The sequence below is a fragment of the Leptinotarsa decemlineata genome, unplaced genomic scaffold (genome assembly GCF_025532065.1).
Source record: "Leptinotarsa decemlineata unplaced genomic scaffold, Ldec_3_MD MMD2_tig00000035_RagTag_RagTag, whole genome shotgun sequence".
Lineage (NCBI taxonomy): Eukaryota > Metazoa > Arthropoda > Insecta > Coleoptera > Chrysomelidae > Leptinotarsa > Leptinotarsa decemlineata.
The window spans coordinates 24,419,613-24,439,563 of NW_027412540.1; the positions used below are offsets into that span (position 1 = coordinate 24,419,613).

The 19,951-nt window shown below is 34.9% G+C and overlaps 2 protein-coding genes across 3 annotated transcripts in view; both read left to right on the top strand.

Annotated features, from left to right (window-relative positions):
* Positions 1–19,951, top strand: part of kl-3 (dynein heavy chain 8, axonemal kl-3) — a 126,173-nt gene that overhangs the window by 89,714 nt on the left and 16,508 nt on the right. For both annotated transcript variants that reach the window (XM_074172077.1, XM_074172078.1), the window contains exons 44-52: positions 1,773–1,999; positions 7,467–7,689; positions 8,940–9,116; positions 9,190–9,357; positions 9,412–9,627; positions 12,007–12,441; positions 12,494–12,678; positions 16,119–16,814; positions 16,867–17,152. In XM_074172077.1, the coding sequence (XP_074028178.1) occupies positions 1,773–1,999; positions 7,467–7,689; positions 8,940–9,116; positions 9,190–9,357; positions 9,412–9,627; positions 12,007–12,441; positions 12,494–12,678; positions 16,119–16,814; positions 16,867–17,152 (2,613 nt within the window). The remainder of the gene's footprint in view (positions 1–1,772; positions 2,000–7,466; positions 7,690–8,939; positions 9,117–9,189; positions 9,358–9,411; positions 9,628–12,006; positions 12,442–12,493; positions 12,679–16,118; positions 16,815–16,866; positions 17,153–19,951) is intronic.
* The window catches only part of Cmtr1 (Cap methyltransferase 1), an 87,409-nt gene continuing 74,148 nt past the window's right edge, over positions 6,691–19,951 (top strand). Inside the window, exon 1 of the mRNA XM_074172081.1 lies at positions 6,691–6,695. The gene's annotated coding sequence lies outside the window, so the exon portion shown is untranslated. The remainder of the gene's footprint in view (positions 6,696–19,951) is intronic.

The following is a 19,951-nucleotide window of genomic DNA, read 5'->3' on the forward strand; positions in this document are numbered from 1 at the left end:
AATTTGGAAAATTTATTTTTTCCTAAGAAACATACAATGTTTATAGCAGGGAATGCCCTTTCTAACCTCAATGTTCGTTCAAAAAAACAATATTCATTACCCAATCACCTCTCGAATCCCCATGAAATAACAACTATTTTGCCCAATTCGTACAAAATGTTTCTAATGATTGTGATGAAAATATTGAATTTAACAGCAATAATTATTTAATCAGGCAAGGTAACTTCTCATTTCGATTCGCTACTGAAGAAGCTATTCATGAAATCCTGAATGATATTAAAAGTCAAGCTTCAGGGGTTGATAATATTTCAATTAGAATGTTGAAACTTTGTAGCCCGTTTATAGATAAATATATTACGCATATCATCAATTGTTGTTTTGAACGTTCATATTTTTCAGGCTTGTGGAAAATGTCCATTGGGAAACCCATTCCCAAGAATAATGAATCAGCTAGTTATTCTAGCTGAATCAGAATTATCAGTATACTTCCAACCATGAGTAAAATTTTTGAAAGAGTTATTTATTTAGAAATTAATGAATATTTCAATACCAATAATCTATTTTCACCATCGCAATGTGGTTTTAGGCAGGGTTTTAGCACGGCTACAGCTCTTGCCACTGTTACACAAGACATTGTTGAAGGATTTGATAAGGGAATGATTAGCACTCTGGTACTATTAGATTTTTCGATACCATCAATCATGAGCTGATTTGCATGAAACTCAAATATTATGGTTTTGATAGTGCTGCCTTATTTCTCATCTGGTCTTATTTACTTGGTCGATCTCAAAAAGTTGTTGTTGATAGTCATCACTGCTTACCTCTTGATATTCTATCAGGAGTACCACAGGGTTCCATTTTGGGACCTTTTTTGTTCATCATTCATACTACGGACATTATCTCGTCCATCAAGAAATGTAAAATACAGGCGTATGCTGATGACATACAATTATACATGCACTTTAAAATCGATGAGTGTGCTGAGGCACAAAATCTCTTCAACACTGATCTTGATTTGATCAATGGGCTATCAAGTGAACATGATTTGAAAATTAATCCTAATAAAACAATGATGATGCACTTTGGATCGCAGAAGAATCGTAAATTTGAAGAAAACAATTTCCGTTTAGAACTAGGTCATACTACCTTGAATCCTGTCAATACAGCTAAAAACTTAGGGGTCATGCTTGACACTGATCTTAGATTTACTAGTCATGTTGAAAATTTAATGAAAGAAGCTTATATATCATTGAAACTGTTATACTATAATCGTTTTATTTTGAGCCAACCTCCAAAAAGAATGCTCTGTGATAGTTTGGTGCTAAGCCATTTCAACTACTGTGACTTCATATATGGGCCATACTTATATGATTCGGATAAAAAAAGAATACAAAAAGTGCAAAATTCTTGTTGCCGCCTAATTTATGGACTTCGTAAGTATGATTCAATTTCTGAAGCCTTTAAAAACTCCCGCTGGCTCAATATGAAAAACCGTATGATTCATCATCTGGGTTGTTTTGTCCATAAATTGATCACCCTTCCCCATTCTCCTCTTTTAATACAAAAACTAATTCTGCGTGAAAATATTCACTCAAGAAACATTAGACATAAAAACAAATTAACTATGCCACAACATCGCACTGCACAGTTTCAGAGATCATCACTGAAACTTGAAAAAATATAAATATACATACATATACACATATATACATACATATATGTTTGAATATGATCCATTTGATCTTGCTCATAATAATGATTATAATATGCAGGTAGGAGAAAAATTCCGAAGCAGGGCTTTGAAATTTCCCGGTCTCATATCGGGTTGCACGACAGATTGGTTTTCAAAATGGCCCGAAGACGCTCTAATAGAAGTTTCGTCCCATTTCCTAATGAACTATACAGTAGTCGCCACGCCAGACATCAAGCAAGAGCTTGTTCTCATTATGGCGGAAATCCAGGACGGCGTATCGGAATTCTGCAATCAATATTTCAACAAGTAAGTAGTTTTGATCGCCCTGCAGCGGGTGGCCTTAGAATACTCACCTCTATTTAGTCCAGTCATTATAGTAAGTTCACCTCGGAATTCGAGATACCCAGCTGTAAGTCTGTAAATACTTGTATATTGACACCCTAAAAGTTGTCTCAAAACCTACATATGGTAGGGTGTGAGCAACTATTAAATTTCAAGGTCAAAGGTCACAAAAATCGGTTTTTTGCGCTTTTTTTTGGAAATATCTCATTTCCTATGGGTTTTTTGCTATTTGTATTTATTATCAATATTGTAGAATACAAAATTCTCTACAAATTTTGTTGAAAAAATTTTTTTATACGGTGAACCGTTTTCGAGATAGAGGGCGGAGAGCGCGCGGTCACAGCATCACTTCAGGTCAACCGGTGCCTCCGGTCGAAAACGCGCCATATATAGTTGATGAACTATCGATAAATCAATGATTATAAATATTTGTCAATTTTTATTAACTATTATATTATATTTTATCATTTTTTTCCTAACTTATCCACTTTTTATTAAGTATTAATTTATTTAACAACACTTACCTGCCCATGTAATTGCAGAATTGTTAATGAAAATATAGGAATTATATTTGAATTTTAACCTAATTAATATTCATAACTTCTTACATGATGAAAAAAAAAACAAATAAATTATGAATTAATCTTTTTATTAAAAAATATCATTGAATACATTTATTTTTATTGAAAGTAAAGAAATGGAGTAGAGGGTACAAAAACTACAATTTATAATTTTAATCATCTTCTTCCTCTTCATCGTCGTCTTCTGGCTGCTGGTAAATTTCAAACTGGTCTTCATTATCGTCTTCAACGACATTTGTCTCAAGTTCTTCCATGATTTCGGGGTCAGAGGTTCCATCTTCGTTAATGTCGCTCTGATATGGTAGAGCATTGAGACAAGCTTGCCCATTACATTGGCCACAAGCTAAAGAGCATTGCAAGCCCGCTTTCCTGCATCCGCATCGCGAACCACAACCACTCTTGCAGTTGCAGAAAATTGTATTTAGCAAATCTTCTGGAGCAGGTGATAAAATTGTCATGATAGGCTCCAGAAAATCGTTTCGCATTGCCCAACCCCATACCTGGGGTTCCAAATCATGTCCTAACCAAGTTTGAACTTGATAATATACACGGTTGAAATGTTGATGAGCAGCTGCACTTGTTGGTAGAATATTTGAAAGCTGCACAGGTTTATTAAGTTTTGTAGACTTGACGTGATGCATATAACGAAGATGATCGAGACTTTTCACAGATTTCGGAGCATTATAGATTGAATAGATATAGGTTTAATACATGAAGAAAATGATAAAATATAATATAATAGTTAATAAAAATTGACAAATATTTATAATCATTGATTTATCGATGGTTCATCAACTATATATGGCGCGTTTTCGACCGGAGGCACCGGTTGACCTTAAGTGATGCTGTGACCGCGCGCTCTCCGCCCTCTATCTCGAAAACGGTTCACCGTATAAAAAAATTTTTCAAACAAAATTTGTAGAGAATTTTGTATTCTACAATATTGATAATAAATACAAATAGCAAAAAACCCATAGGAAATGAGATATTTCCAAAAAAAGCGCAAAAAACCGATTTTTGTGACCTTCGACCTTGAAATTTAATAGTTGCTTACACCCTACCATATGTAGGTTTTGAGACAACTTTTAGGGTGTCAATATACAAGTATTTACAGACTTACAGCTGGGTATCTCGAATTCCGAGATTCTTACCTAATTTAAGCTTAAATGACGGGATTATATTAGGTAAGGTGTCACCCGTGGATACATGGGTACTCATAAAAGACATTCGAATTCACACATTCTAAGATGTGTGAATTCGTGATAAAAATCACCGCTCTGACCCCACTTAATGTCATTAACGAAACTTTCAAGATACACCACGACCTCTGGTCGGGATGATACGGGGCTCATTCGTGATGGACCTCATTTCCCTAGCTCCCTTCGTGGACCGCGAAATAACCGATGAATCTGACCCTGATTCTACAAAGGAGACCAAGAGCAAGAAATCAATACTCAACTCTTGATCCTGATAACAAACTAGTCTAGTGGTGCAGTCAGGAAGCGACCTAACGCATCCTCGAAAGTAGGATATCTTATTAATCTGCCTTGCATCAAATTCTTGGGAAGAACAAACAGAATCTGTACGAGGTGAGGGAACAAACTCCGCCCAAGAGGGTAAAGAAACGCTTAGGCTCGAACAATGAATCACACTTAATCGAGAGGCGTGGAAGCCCTATAAAGCTGAATTTGAACCGAGAACCTTAATATCGACTTACTAACTAGAATCACTTCAGTATGGCATGATGGCTGTCCAGGAGCAGATATAGGAATTTATTAAGTGGAGAGGTGCACTTGAAATAAGTCTGGTTATCTGTGGCAATTTGTTAATGGGCGAAAGTGGATGTAACTGCCACTGTGGCTGACACAAAAAGTGTTCTAAAAGAAGGTCAACATATTTGATTCCAGAGCTGTATATTTCCGGCCTGTATAGTTGCAGGTTGCTGAGAGAGGATCAGAAGAGGGTCTTCTGGCCGGTGGTTGTAGTTAAAATCCTGCAACCAGAGAGAGACATATCTGTAAAATGCATCACAAGAGACATATTTTTCATGCCACACATTTGAGTTGCTTATCTACTTGACGAAGGGAGTCGCAGACATACCGCCGACGAAGTTCTCACTAGATTGAGGAAATTGTACCGTGGTCTATTAACATTGAGTGGATTATTCTTTATAAGGAATTCAAGCTCCGTAACAGAGCACATACCTTCTCACCAAATGAATTGATGGCTTCGTTGAGAAGGTGGATTTATTTGAGCGAGTTTGAATGTATGAATCACAATAAATCCGCAAGGATTGCAGTGAAGGGTCAAATGAACCCACTCACTTTGAACCTACCCTATTCCATTCAGCTCGATCAATATTGGTTCATTCATTAGAAAGGGGTTCACTTACAAAGGGCCCACCAGTTCGAAATTGTCGGTATGCTATCTTGGAATGGATAGTTAGTAAGTGAATATATTAATTGAAAAATGTACGCATGCAAAATGCGTCAGGAAGAAAACATCAGATTTTCACTAATGTGTTCTTTTTGGTACATTTGAACTACAGAAGAGATCTCTTCAAAAGTGTTTTTGATAGATACTGTTGCCCCACAAGAGCAATAAAGTTTTTTTTTTGTAATTTCACCATCCACAATCTGAAAAATAATAAGTGTTTCAAAAAATATTTATTCTACTTACAAAAAATCCGTTAACCAGCTGTCGCACCCCTACGATCGACAACCCTCAGAAGTCGAAACTTGTGCGAGCTAACGACTAACGAGGTCTTTCCTTTTAACGTGTGATTTCTAACACGGGATGGACCACAGCAAGTGAAAACCGATCGTTTAAACTGTTGCTTGAATCACCGACTAACACAACGGTCGATTTGAGTGAACAAAGCACACACGTCGAACCGACCGGCTTTCGACCATGGAATTTACTGATCGTTGGAGAAATTTATACTCTATACATCAATGCTGTAAATTTTTTCCAAACTTTAATTTTTTGCCCCTTTTGAACTTCTGTTTCTCTTAAAATCCGTTAAAATCTATTTTTCCGTTAACCAGTTTACGATTTTCGAGCAATATCAACCAATGTCAACCTACAGTAATTCAGAACGAGGATTTGAGGTCGCTAGACCCATCACAATGGGTGCTTGGGATGTTGGCAAAACTGGACGTCAGTTCCCATGCGGTTTTTGATGGTCACTGGCTGACACTATAACTTTCTGAAACCAGGCCAAATCATCACAGCAGCAGAGGAAATCTGCCAAATGTACCGTCACCAGCGTCCGGCACTGGTCAACAAAAAAGGTCCAATCCGGCTCCACGACAACGCCCGTCCGCACGTTTCACAAATCACCGTCCGCAAATTAAATTTCACAGACCACTCGCCAACCGACTATCATCGTTTCAAGCACTTCTGTAACTTTCTCACCAGTAGAACCTTCGCCAATCAAGACCAGGCAAAAACGGCCTTCGTCGACTCCATCGAATCCCGAGTACAAATTTTTATGCTTCTGTCTTCAGAATTGGAAAAAATCTACATCCGTGAAAAGTTCTCTATTATGAAATATTTTTTTTTTAGATTGTGGAATGTGAAAATACTCAAGAAGGTCGATAAAAAAACTTTGATTATCTCCACAAAAAATTACTTTCGTACAAAAATACTGGTGTTTTTGATTTTTTTTGTTAAATAAAAAGTACCTACATAGTTTTGTATAGCTTGTCAAATGTAGGAAGAGCTTTCTGAATTCCGTTATGGTCCCGCCCACTAGTTGTGCTTTGTTAGAAGACTATGAGAGCGAGAGAGAGACAGAAATTTCAAGTATCTTCCTAGATTTGACAAGCTTTAGTAGTTATTTGAATTCCTCATAAGTTTTATTCTGAAAATAGTTTTCCTGAAATGAGCTAAAACAGAAGTAGAGCGTCCTGAAGTAAATACTTTTAAATATTTCTGGAAGATGCGTTTTTTTTTTAATTTTTCAAAAAGAACAAAGTGTCAGTCCTCGAAACAAAGTTCAAGAGTATAAAGAAGGATTTTCACCAAACGAACAAATTCACAACAAAACAACACAACAAACACAACAAAAACTTGAGTTGTCAAAACAAGAAACATTTTAAAGACTTTGTTTCGCGAGCGACTGTTTTTGTCATAACGAAATTTCCCGTCGGCAGGCGGAAAGATCAAAAGGTTTCAAATGTTTTGTCTCTGTTTTTGTAAACAGAGTTCGCTATATGAGCAACTATTCAGTGTTGATCTATGTTAATCGATGTTAATCAGTAGTGGGTATAAATTAAGATGATCCCAGTTCTGCCACCATTTATCAAATCTGCAATATTTTTTTCCGTTCCATAATAGGTATATTCGTCTTCTTAATAATGATCCAAAAATCGATTTTAAAAAAGCCGCAGGCTGTCTTAGAAACATCGTCTAGAGAAGCCATTAAGCCATTATGAAGACTGTTTCTGCAGTGGAAACTACGGAAAACATTTCACTCACCCGACTCAGACTAGTTTTTTCTGTTTGGTGGAATTCAAGTTTGTTTTTGAAACTAAAACAAGTTTTTTGTCCGTGTTTTTCAAAACGAAACTAGTCGCATGCGCTTCCGTTTGGTGGAAATCCGCCTTAAGTTGTAGGAAATCAAGAATAACTCTTGTAACTGAAATGTATCAAAGATAAGATATGAGCGAAAGTACAAAGATTCTTTCCTAGTTTTTACAGGCGGCAAAGGGTGCGAATGGGGAGGAATTGTAAAATTAAATTTCAAACACTTACTAACCATCCTAGATAACATAAAACTATAGAACTAACGGACCATTCCTGAGTAAACTTTCGATCTGTATTCATATGACTTTATTTTTCATTAGGTTCCGCAGAAGGACATACGTCACTCCCAAAACTTTCATATCTTTCTTAGCGGCGTACAAAACTTTGTACAAGAAAAAGCTAGATGAAATTGGAGTGATGGCACAGCGTATGAAGACAGGTTTGAAAAAGTTGGTTGAAGCTCAAGTTAGTGTGGATGAACTACGAAAAGAACTGTCTGTCAAAGAAGTTGAAATGAATGTGGCTACTGAGAAAGCAGAAGTTGTAAGTTAATTAGAGGGTTATGAACCAACTTTATGAAATCTCTGTAGTTCATTTGATATTGAAGGAGAGTGATTCTAGAACTTTAACAGAGCAATTCCTTTCCTTGCTTCATTTAAATTAGGAATTGAGTCGTATTTCGTGTAAATAATTTAATTGTGTATTGCAAAGCGCTTTCGGCTTTTACGACATCATCAGTGTGATACCTGCAAGTAAATAATAGTCGTGAAATTTGTTTGAAGTTGAACTTTAAATTCTTTTTTGAATTACTTACTCGTCAAGTATATACAAGAGGATCCTGTAGAATAAAAGTACAAACCTTAGTACAACACTACTTTGAGTAGACGTGAACATGAGCATTACAATAAATACCCTTCTGGGTTCAACGTGTTAATATTTTGTTTAATGATAATAAAACTGTTTTCAGAGTACTCAACGACGAGTAGGAGAAGAAAAAGGAAGTGAAAATTTGACATAGACATAAGGTCATCATTATAGAACATATTTAGTTCAACAAATGATATATGTAGTAACAACAACACGTAAAAATTCTCAAAGATGAGCAAAGAATTATTCAATTGGGATTTTGAGAAATGTTGATTTTCAGTTGGTTAATTTAGTCGTCTATGTAAAGAAATATATGATCTATTCAATTATACTTGTGTTTTCAAACAGAAGGTATTGTTATGTAATTTTTCGTCCTTTTGTAAATCTTGTAGAAAATCCAACGTATTAAAATTTTTTGAATTGACATCTTTTAGAATGTGTGAATTACGATTGGGGCTGAAATTATGTTGATTGAAAATTATATATTGACCAAAAGCTGATTTGTCTGGTTTATTCAAGTTATTATGATAGAACTTGACAGGTTTCATCAGCTTTTCTGGACCGCTGTTGATAGAAACGAGTAGATACCTGTTCCCTGCACTTTTTACTTCCTTCTTCTCTATATATTCGGGCAGATTATAGATAGTAAATTGTTATTCCAGTGAAGCATAAATTTTTACCAAACTTTCTATGTATTTGGATGGCTTTTGAACAGTTTATGACAGTAGCAAATTGACAGTACAAGAGATATTCAAATGTTTATATTTATGCTTTGCCAAATGGCCAGGACCAAGCGAAAACGGTTTTCGTCAAAACTTTTAAAACAACCTAATAAAAGCCGTACAAGACTTTGAAAAGCATTTCCTCCTACTGATTCTTGATTTTTGACAATGACGAAGAAAGAGTATTTAATTTTATTTCAATAGGTTCTAAACGAGGTACTCGCTGCTTCTGAAGTTGCCAACAAAATAAAAGAAGAAGCACTGGTTGTCAAAGAACGAGCTGAGAATCTTGTAGGGATAATCAGTGTAGACCAGAAAGAAGCTGAAGGTAAACTTATGGCTGCAAAACCTGCACTGGATGCTGCAGAACAAGCTTTGCTCGTAAGACCCTTTTCCACTTCTCTACCTACCTACTTCATAAATCCGTATCGCTGAACCTGATTTTATTTTCAAGACCATCAAAGCAGCAGATATCGCAACGGTAAGGAAACTGGGAAAACCGCCCTATTTGATCACCCTCATTATGGACGCGGTGCTGATTTACTTCAAAAGGAAAGTAGAACCTGTGAAACCAGACCCGGATAAGAATTTCTTGGTACCGTGTTGGTCTGAGTCTCTTAAAGTGAGAGGTTATTCATTGTATTGAGTGACACTATTCCACTGATTTCTTTTTTAGGTAATGGCTGATTCAGCATTCTTGAGGAAACTGCAAGAATATCCCAAGGACACGATAAATGCCGAAACTGTTGATCTGCTTGTTCCTTATTTCAACTATCCTCAGTACACTTATGAAGCAGCGAAAACCGCATGTGGAAATGTTGCTGGTCTTATATCTTGGACGATAGCGATGGCGGCATTTTTCGACGTCAACAGGGAGGTTTTGCCATTGAAGGTGAGTTTGGTGGTTAGAGAGAGAACGAACTGAGGGGTGAACTTTTCAAATACACATAATTTTCACACAGATGAAACTTTGCGAGTAATTGAGTTCAAAATATGATTGGCCCACTAAGAAGCAGAAAATAGAAATATTCAAAACCGTCTCATTACTAGCGTGACAAATAATGTAAAAAAAGAGTATTCTATTTTTCCACTAATCAACGGAAACCCCCATTTTGAAATCTATTTCATTTTTAAATTGAAAGTTCACATTCAAATTTTCAAATTTCAAATTTTCAAATTTATTTCAATTTTTCAGTTCAAATATGTGCAATTTAGTCATTAACATATGTCAAAACCACTACAAATGGGTGAAATACACCCAGGCATCAGAATGCCTGTTTGTGCTGTTTCATTCCACTCATAGTTGGAATATCATTTAACAGTACATGCTTACATAATTCAACCAAAAATTATTTATTTTTTATTGTCAATTTAGAACAAAAGAAACATAAAAGTGACAGTAAATCAAAATTTGATTGAAATTACAATGGGGTGAAGGTCGGAAAAAAGTAAACTGTAAGTTACCTCCAGCACTAAATAATGAGTTGTTGGTAATTCATTCCAATATATTCCAATATATTTTCAGAATATGTCAAGTATTTTAGATTTTTCTGATATATACTTTTTGATAGTAGATTTGAATTTTTCAATTTTTGATATTGTTTTAAGCTCCATAGGAAGCTGGTTATATAATTTTGGCCCGAAAAAAAAGACGAATCTTTGCGTATGGGATTTTCGGTAATGGGGGGTTCTAACATTTTGATTATCAGTAAATCTAGTTTTTTTAAAAGTTGTCGTTGTATATTTTTTTGAATTTGAAAACATCCAAATCAAACACTGGTAGCAGTAGTGTGCTCTAACATTCAGTAATTTGGTTTCTTCATACAGTTTTTGGGAAACTATTAGGTACTATTTTTGCAAATTTGCTAAATGAAACACAAAACATAAGAATGTTCTGAATTATAATAATATATTTTTTTTTCAACAAATAAACAAACGTAATAAAAGAAATTAGTAACATGGGTCTGCGTATGTATGTTGAACCATTCCATAAAACTCAACCAAACGAATCAGGAGCACCCATTGAATTGCCGGGGAAGGAATCAAAGCTGAATCAGATATAGAATCAATTGATACTGGGGTGCCACAAGGTAGTATACTTGGCCCAATGATGTTCATCATTTTTCTAAATGACCTGGAGGAGATTTGTGAAGGAAATTGCAAAAGGACAAATTATGCGGATGACACAAACTTGCTGGTCAATACAGTGGACTATCCTGGTCTGATATCCATAACTGAAGAAAGCCTCTGTAAGGCAGATGAGTGGTTCAGGAGAAACAACTTATAATTCAATGACAATAAGACCAAAACTGTAATGTTCAAAACAAACCATGCAAACTCATTGTATTCAATGAGAGTTCTTGGTCAGTATGTCGACACAGATGTAATCTGAATGGTCTATCATTCAAATTTTGAATCTGTTTGTAGGTATGGGATTATTTTTTATGGAGGTAGTAGAAGTGCAGAGCAAATTTTTATGTACAAAAAAGAGCCTTAAGAACTTTGCTGAAACTAAACTCAAGAGAATCATTTAGAGGCAAATTCAGTAGTCTTAAAATACTTAAACTTATAGGAGTTTATATACAGAAACTCTTGTTATTCCCTTTTAGAAACAAACATCTTTTTGAATATAGTCTACCACAAAATGTATATACCACTAGAAATTTTTACTATGTATACCCAAAACATAGACAAACTGTTACAGAAAGGAGCCCGTTCTATCAAAGCATAAAAATGTTCAACAAACTCCCCACCAGCATCAAACAAATGAATCCACTTGGTGAATTCAAAAAGGGAATTCATAAGATTCTACTGAATATAGAACCCTATACTATTGCTGAATACCTCAGCCATACTGTCTGATATAATCTATCTTGCTGGTGAAGTTATTTCAGTTTTTGTATCTTTTTGCGATTATTCTTCTGAAATAATGATATTTATTATCATTATTATTATCTAGAATATCATTGAAATTATTTTATCTTATAAGAAATGACCAAATGACAAACAATTTTTCATCACAGCTAAATTCAAATTGGAGAATTATTTACTATATCAATTTTACATAGTTATATTTGTTTGTTTGTGTTATGAATCAGACCCATTCTTAAATAGCTACCTAAAACTGCTGGTCATCTCCTGATGACGCTTACTTGGTTAGCAAAACGCTCGTCGAGCTAGTATTTTTGTTGTAGGGTAGGAAAACTATTTTGAGAGATTCGAAATGTTTCGATTTTTGGTTTCATTATTAGTTGTGTATTTGAATTTTTAGGCAAATTTGGCGATTCAACAAGCAAAACTGAGCAAAGCTGAAGAGGAATTGGGAGCTGCAATGGAACTTTTGAGAGCTAAGGAAGAAGAAGTTAAAGAATGTCAAGACCAATACGAACAGGCAATGCAGGGCAAACAGAAAATTTTCGAAGAAGCTATGGTAGTGAAAAACAAAATGGACGCAGCCACAGCGTTAATTAATGGTTTGTCGGGCGAACGAATTCGATGGACTGACCAACTTGCTCAGTTCAAAGCGGAAACTGAGCGACTCATTGGGGATGTGGTTCTACTAACTGGGTTTTTAGGATATACCGGGCCTTTCAACCAAGAATTCAGAAGTACAATGCAACAGACGTGGCTGGACAGTTTGATTAAGAAGAAGATTCCAGTCACATTGAGTCTGAATATTATCGATAGTTTATCCGATTCTGCAACTGTAATGAATTCTTTTAAATTGAGGAGAAAGATACACATGCTATGTTTTTCAGATTGGAGAATGGAACTTGCAGGGATTGCCAACTGATGACTTGTCCATCGAGAATGGTATTATAGTCACTACAGCTTCCAGATATCCTCTACTGATAGATCCTCAAAGTCAAGGCAAATTCTGGATCAAAGAGAAAGAAAAAGACAATCAATTAATTGTTACTTCTTTGAATCATAAGTATTTCAGGTAAATTGGAAAAGGTACATTTTTAGGAGAGAATAATTTTTGTGAGGGGAAGGTTTTGACTTTCTGCTTCTCCGTCATTATACAAAACAAAGGGGATTCTTCCGAAGAAAGGAAGAAAGCAATTAATTTCAATATAACATAGTACAAAGGCGTATATGTATATGTAGAATAGGGAGGGTGAATGTAGCAGCGGCGGCTCGTCAGAGGAGGCAAGGGAGGCTTAGCCTCCCCATAAAATCTGAGGCTATCCATCGCAATAAATCAAAAGATATTGACAAATAATTATGATTATTTTTTTCTAAAAATGCTTGGGTATCATTAGTTTACAATTAATTTTTAATATAAATACATAATATGCCCGAAAAAACACTATCACTCACTTGTAGTACGTACCACACTGTATCCTGCATCAACAAAACTCAAACGCACTGTCCAAGAACAAATAACGAATAAACTATCAACCCGAAATAATAAATGCCATACGTTGCAAGGGAGCCAAGCCTGCGACCGCTTTAAAAAACACAGGCTCCACGAGACCGATCCAACCAGCGACATACGTCCCGATTTGTAATTTCAGTTGCAGAAATTATAGCATCAAAGGAGGCTAGCCTCCAGTTGGTCTCCGTTAGGATACGACTGCGTTTGTTTTTTATTCAATTATTCGGACGGGATACCGTGACGGACCGGGACTAAAAAATATTCCGTTAAATCGTTTTAGTGTTTCTTGATAATATTTGTTATTTGTGTATAAAACAGGCAATATCATATTATAGCAGTGCCTTTTGGTAATATTTTCAATGTGTTTTTAAAGTGTTTTCTTTCAATTTCAAGGTGTTTTCAGGTTTTCACTTTTCGGTAAGTTTTTTTTTCATTTATTATGGATAAGTTGGACGAAATTAAAAAACCTGACGATATAGTCAATTGGTTGCTGACAAATAATCTCAAGTCTTTATCTTATGATGATAAATTTTACATAATTAAAACTCTGGGAAGGCCTCAACCAAATTTGATTTCATATAAATCGTGGAAAAAAATTGTGAGCCGTCACGTGACTGCTGGCAGATAATAATAGTGTGATCCCTGTGATGATTGTTGGGTACTGAAATATTTATAAAAAATATGTTATTAAAATATACATAAACAAATTTTATTGTAACTTTCATATACTAGTACAATCAAGGATCTTAGCTAGTATTGCAAAATAATATTACTGAAGCTCTTAAATTATAAATAATAATTCAATGTCAAATAAATAAAAATTTCAAACATAAATTTCATAGAAATCAATAATATTCATAGTCATAATATTAGACACACAAAATTATTATCAGTTACTTAGTAATTTTAGTAATTTCAAATCTAATTTTGATCAAAAATTAATTTATCATGATGGAATTATAATATTTAATACAATTCCTGAAGAAATAAAACTAAAAAATCTAAAACTTCTCTCAAATTCAAAAATTAATTGAAAAAATATTTAAAGAATTGAAGTGAAAATACAGGATTATTTGATCTTCATATAGCCGGAATCATATAAAAAATTTATATTAACTATGAAAATTTCACATTTGACTGTTTGCCCATATTGATTATTCTACTGGTATTTTTTTTATTCAATTATTTATAATTTTTTGTATTTTATTTTTAAATATCTATTGAAAAATTCAATTTTCACTGCTCATATCAATTACTTGAGTTTTCTTATTCAATTTTGCATCATTTTGTTAAATCTGTATCTTTAGTTAATCTCTATCTATAAATATTTAATGTTTCTTGGGATAATAAAGACAAGTAAATACAAATAGTAAATATTTCAATATAAATTCCACCATCAGAAAATTAAATTAATTAATTGATATCTTGACGTTCCTGTTAATAACAAATAAAAAAACATTTGTGCGCTCGCTATCAGCAGATTTTAAAATACAATTTTCTCAGATTTTATGAAATATATTCTTAAAGCAAGTGTTTTAGTGCATTATTTTTAATGGGAATGAAAGAAAAATTAATTAATAAATAATTTAAAAACATTATATGCCATGAAAATTGTGTAAATTTCAATCTACCAAATGAGTAAATTTTACATTTACTGACCCTTGAGACAGACCAAAATATACGCGGGCTCAAAGCCCACTTCTATTATAAAATATGAAAATATAATTAAATTACTGATGACTTGATAGTATGTCGCTTTGTGATTTTGCTTTCTTTGCGAAATTATCACTGCCAGACATATTTTATTTTTAATTATTTTCAAAAATGTTTATGTAGTAAACACAGGTCATGTAGTAACGCCGAACCAGTAGGAAGAATATGGCACAGTCGCTTGCGCATGGCGACCCGTCGCCACGTCAGCAATAAGTATTACGAGCGGATATAGATGTTTCACATCAAAAGTCCTCTCGAAACAAATACTTTTATATGATCATTGAATTATGCAAAAACACTTTTTACTATTCAGTTTGTACTCCAAACATTCGTTATGGAATCGAATCAGATGACATTCATATGTTTGCCACACAATATAGCAAATGAAAGAAGTAAAATTCCACTTACCAATGTTTCGGAATAAGTCTTATTGCCTCTTCATTAACTTTCATAACCTACGACATATACATTATATTATTCGAATACATAGAAATGTCATAGGCATAGGGGCACAATTTTGGGGCACATATGAAATGTATACAAAAACGTTTCTCATTGCATTGCCTCTAGAAGTTAGGGGAGAGTGGGGTAATTGCGTACACCTAAGGAAGAACTTCAATTAAACAAAACCATTTGAGGTTATGAATGCTATTTATTACTAAAACTCAACTAAAACTAATAAATCTTATGTTTTCATGATCAACGTAGATAAATGTTACATATAAAATAAAATATTAATACAAAAACAAAACATTGGAGTCCGGGATTACCCCACAACACGTGGGGTAATTGCGGATGGTCTGTTGGGTAATTACGAACATAGTCTAATCAGAACAGAAATCATAAATAATGCCTCGTGATGTACTTCCACCACTCGTACAGTTTTCGTGACAAATTTGGCAATAATACTCGTTTTCCTTCCCATCTCCTTCATTGGCCTTTTTCTTCTTGTACGGTATGTCCTTTTCTTGAGCCTTTGTATGAATGCTATCATCGGAAAATAATATAGGATTCTTCCCCTGTTTTTTACCTTTAGCGGTACTCACAAACTTTTGACTCTTTCTTTTTTTTTTTAAGATATCTTTCATAGGGGTACTGTTTATTATATTTAATTTAGATACAGGGCAGAAAACAATCACAAAGCCCTACCTGCTCTTTCATGATGGTGAGAAACAGAAACGGTATTCAGTTCTGGAGAGCGAGGGGGTCTATGATGAGCGAATATTCATAACCTGTTGCATTATTAACACTTTCATAAATATAAAGACGTTAATGTTTTTCATTTTCAGGAATCACATCGAAGATTCAGTCTCATTGGGTTACCCGATGATCATTGAAGATATAGGGGAAGAGTTAGACCCGGTTTTAGACAACGTTATGGAGAAAAATCTCATCAAACTCGGTACGACGTACAAAGTGAAAGTCGGGGACAAAGAGGTCGATTTCAACAACAACTTCAGGATGTACATCACCACCCGACTTGCTAATCCTAACTACACTCCGGAAATATTCGCCAGAGCATCCATTATTGACTTCACTGTTACTATGAAAGGTTTAGAAGACCAACTCTTGGGCAGGGTTATATTGACTGAGAAAAAAGAACTCGAAACGGAAAGGACTAACTTGATCAAAGATGTGACTGCTAATAAAAGGAAGATGTTGGAATTGGAGGCAAATCTTCTGTATAAACTCACTACAACTCAAGGTTCGTTATTGGACGATGAAACTGTTATTGGCGTTTTGAACGTTACCAAGTCTACCGCGAACGAAGTGAAAGAAAAGTTGACGATAGCAAAGGACACAGAGATCAAAATCAACCTGGCCAGGGAAGAGTTCAGACCTGTAGCCGCGAGAGGAAGCGTTCTATACTTTTTAGTTGTCAGCATGGCCATGGTGAACGTCATGTATCAAACTTCATTAGTTCAATTTCTGGAAAGATTCGACATATCCATGTACCGATCGGAAAAGACTCCGATAATATCCAAGTAGGGAATCGTTCTCAAAAGTATTCCAAATAATGAACGTTGCATTTTTCAGACGAATTAGTAACATCATCGAGTACCTCACGTACGAGATATACAAATACAAATCGAGAGGTTTGTACGAGGAACACAAATACATGTTGGTGTTGCTGATGTGCCTCAGAATAGACTTGGAAAGGGAGAATATCACGCACGAAGAATTTCAGAACTTTATCAAAGGCGGCGCTGCTTTGGATCTTAATGCTTGTCCACCCAAACCAGCCAAATGGATCACTGACATGACTTGGTTGAATATAGTCGAGTTATCCAAGTTAAGGCACTTCCAGTACATCATTCAACAGGTAAGAATGAGTTTTTCATCTGTGGAACTGAACTTTCGCTTAAAACAGGTTCGATATTTGTCTATGCTAGAAAACTAAATTTGATTTTGTGAAAAGATGTTAATATTTCTGTTAAATATAAAATATAGTATATGTTCATGTAACACAATTTTCTTGCTTTCGTTTTATATTTCATGTTTTTATACTATTCCACCAAACCAAACCCCCTCCTGAAATTGTTTTCTGGCTACGGCCTTGTCCTCAATGTTCTTAACTGTGCCTCAAAGAAAATACGATATATACGAATTACTACCTGCGAACCTCAATTTACTTTTAATCGATGAACTTCAACAAATTACTTCCTGCCAGAAGAAATAATAACTATTTTATTCATTATGAACAATGGGGCTTACATACATCTTCAAGAAAGTCTATTGTGAGTATTCGAAATGAAATCTAGTAAAATTCATCTCTCCCAACTACCTACAACGTAAGTTCTGGTAAATGCCTGCCGGAAAACAACTACTTCCTCGGTTAATACCACGCTTGATATTGAATTATCTCTTATCAGTGCAGGAAACATATTAGTCGGGAAAGTAGTTGTTTTCCAGCAGGAATTTACCAGAACCTACGGTGTTGATAGTTGGGAGAGCAAATCATCTGAAAGATCAATTCGTTCAGGTCAATCTCAACTCCCTACACTGTAGGTGTCAGTGCAGGATTCTTCACTCATTCCTGCATATGCTGTTGGCGATACAACTGCCGTATTATATTTTCAACTATTGGAACACAATTACAGACCGGTTTCGGGCTGTTTAGCCACTCGTCAGTGCAAGGTAGTGCTTATCATCAACATAAAGTCGATGATTTCCAATATTCGAAAATCAAATTCTTTCAGAGTATCATTCCTCGAATCAGGCTGAAGCGGACAACAAACAACAGGTTTGTCATCGCCCCATCTGCCTGTGAACGAGGTTACCAACCACATGATACAATTATCGGAAATCATCGACTTGATTATAGACACTATCTTACACACAAGTGGCCAAACAGCCCGAAACCGATCTACAAGTGTGTTCCAATAATTGAAAATCTATTGCGGCAGTTGTATCCCCAACAGCATATGCAGGAATAACATCAGTGAAGAAACTTGCACTGACACCTGTCGGATATAATCCAACGCCCTTCGTAGTATTAGCCAGGGGAGTAGTTGTTTGCTGATAGGTGTCCATTTACCTGCAGTGTAGGGAGTTGACACTGGCCTGAAAGAATTGTTCCTTTAGAACTTTAGATGATTTGATTTATAGCCAATCTGCGAGTATGCCCGCTTACTATATGTGAATAGTTGGGAGAGATTTATGTTTCGAGATATTTATTTTCTTTCAAACAATCTGCTGAAGTATAATGAAAGGCAATTCAATAAGTTCACCTCGGAAACTTACTGTGTGATAAAAACAACTGAAGAATCCAATTAGTCAGTAACTTACAGTCATTAATTTCACCCACAAATTGAATAATCAATGAAAAAAAAATTAAATTGCTTATACTTAGCTATTTTCAGAAGCTAAGTATAAGCAATTAGTATATTTCGTAAAAAATATCCTTTCCCGTTCTCAAAACCCAATGAATCAACTTGCCTTGGAAGATTTTGTTTTATTTCTAACGAAATCGATGAATTATTAGGATTATATGAATTTCATTTGGCATAATCTAATTTGAAAATACAATTAATTTATTTATTTATTCGTCCAAACAATCCCTACAGACTCAATAACATGGATCGACTCATAAACAAACCAAACATACTTTAAATAAACAAACGTCTCAAAAACTATAGTCTCAAAACTGCAGAGGACCCCAACAAACTCGCAAGAAGTAAGGATTTTAAGTCAAAAAGTATAAGAATTGAAAAGAATAGGTTTATTGCTCATTATTTATTATATGGTTCAAAACTATTTTGTAAAATTTATTCTGGAACATCTAGTCTGTATATATCGACTGGTTGAGTTTGTCAGCTAATTGTAGTTGTAGCATCTAAAGCATCTGGAGGTTCGAAGGGATACTGAAAAGCAAAGTCCGTTTAATGTTACGTGCTGGCACATTGAATGGAACTAATGATTTGCAATTCTTCCAATGGCTCGATTGTAGAAATATTAGCTACTGAATATTGCAAATTTGATTTTATCAGGTTTTCAAAACAGAAAAAAAGTAGTTTTCCGAAATGTTTACCATCTGAAAGAAGCAAAGTATACAGACTTATTTTCTTATGACCAACAGGACTCTTATATTACGCAGTAACTTTTCGAATTGAGTACTCCAATTTGCCCTTCATATACCTACGCATCGCACTACAGCAGATTTTGTATTGATTTAACTTTGTGCTCAGATTGTGGAAGGTTATGAACCCAAAAAACAGTTGGAAATATTTATTCTTTCACAAAGAATATTTTATCTACAGTTTTTGAAGTATAAGATGTTCTGAAATTTGAAAAATTGGTTCCTGACAGAACAACCAAATTTTATTTTTAATACATTTTGAAAAACATATTGGAATTGTAATGTGATTTATAATTCAATTCAGCCTGATCTTCGTTCTAGCGCAGATTCATTAATTATAAACCCCACCCGCTCACTGTGCTACCCACTGAGTGTTCAAATTATAGTTAGTCATCTAGTCACTACAAATACCATTCGCTACGATTGCCTTCTTGATTTCCTGGAGCTTCTCCCTTCCGCAACTTTGGCCGTCCTAACCTGAGTCCTAAGCAACATCTGATAGCAGGCCCACCCCGTCCCTAAGGCAGCCCCAGACCTTTCTCG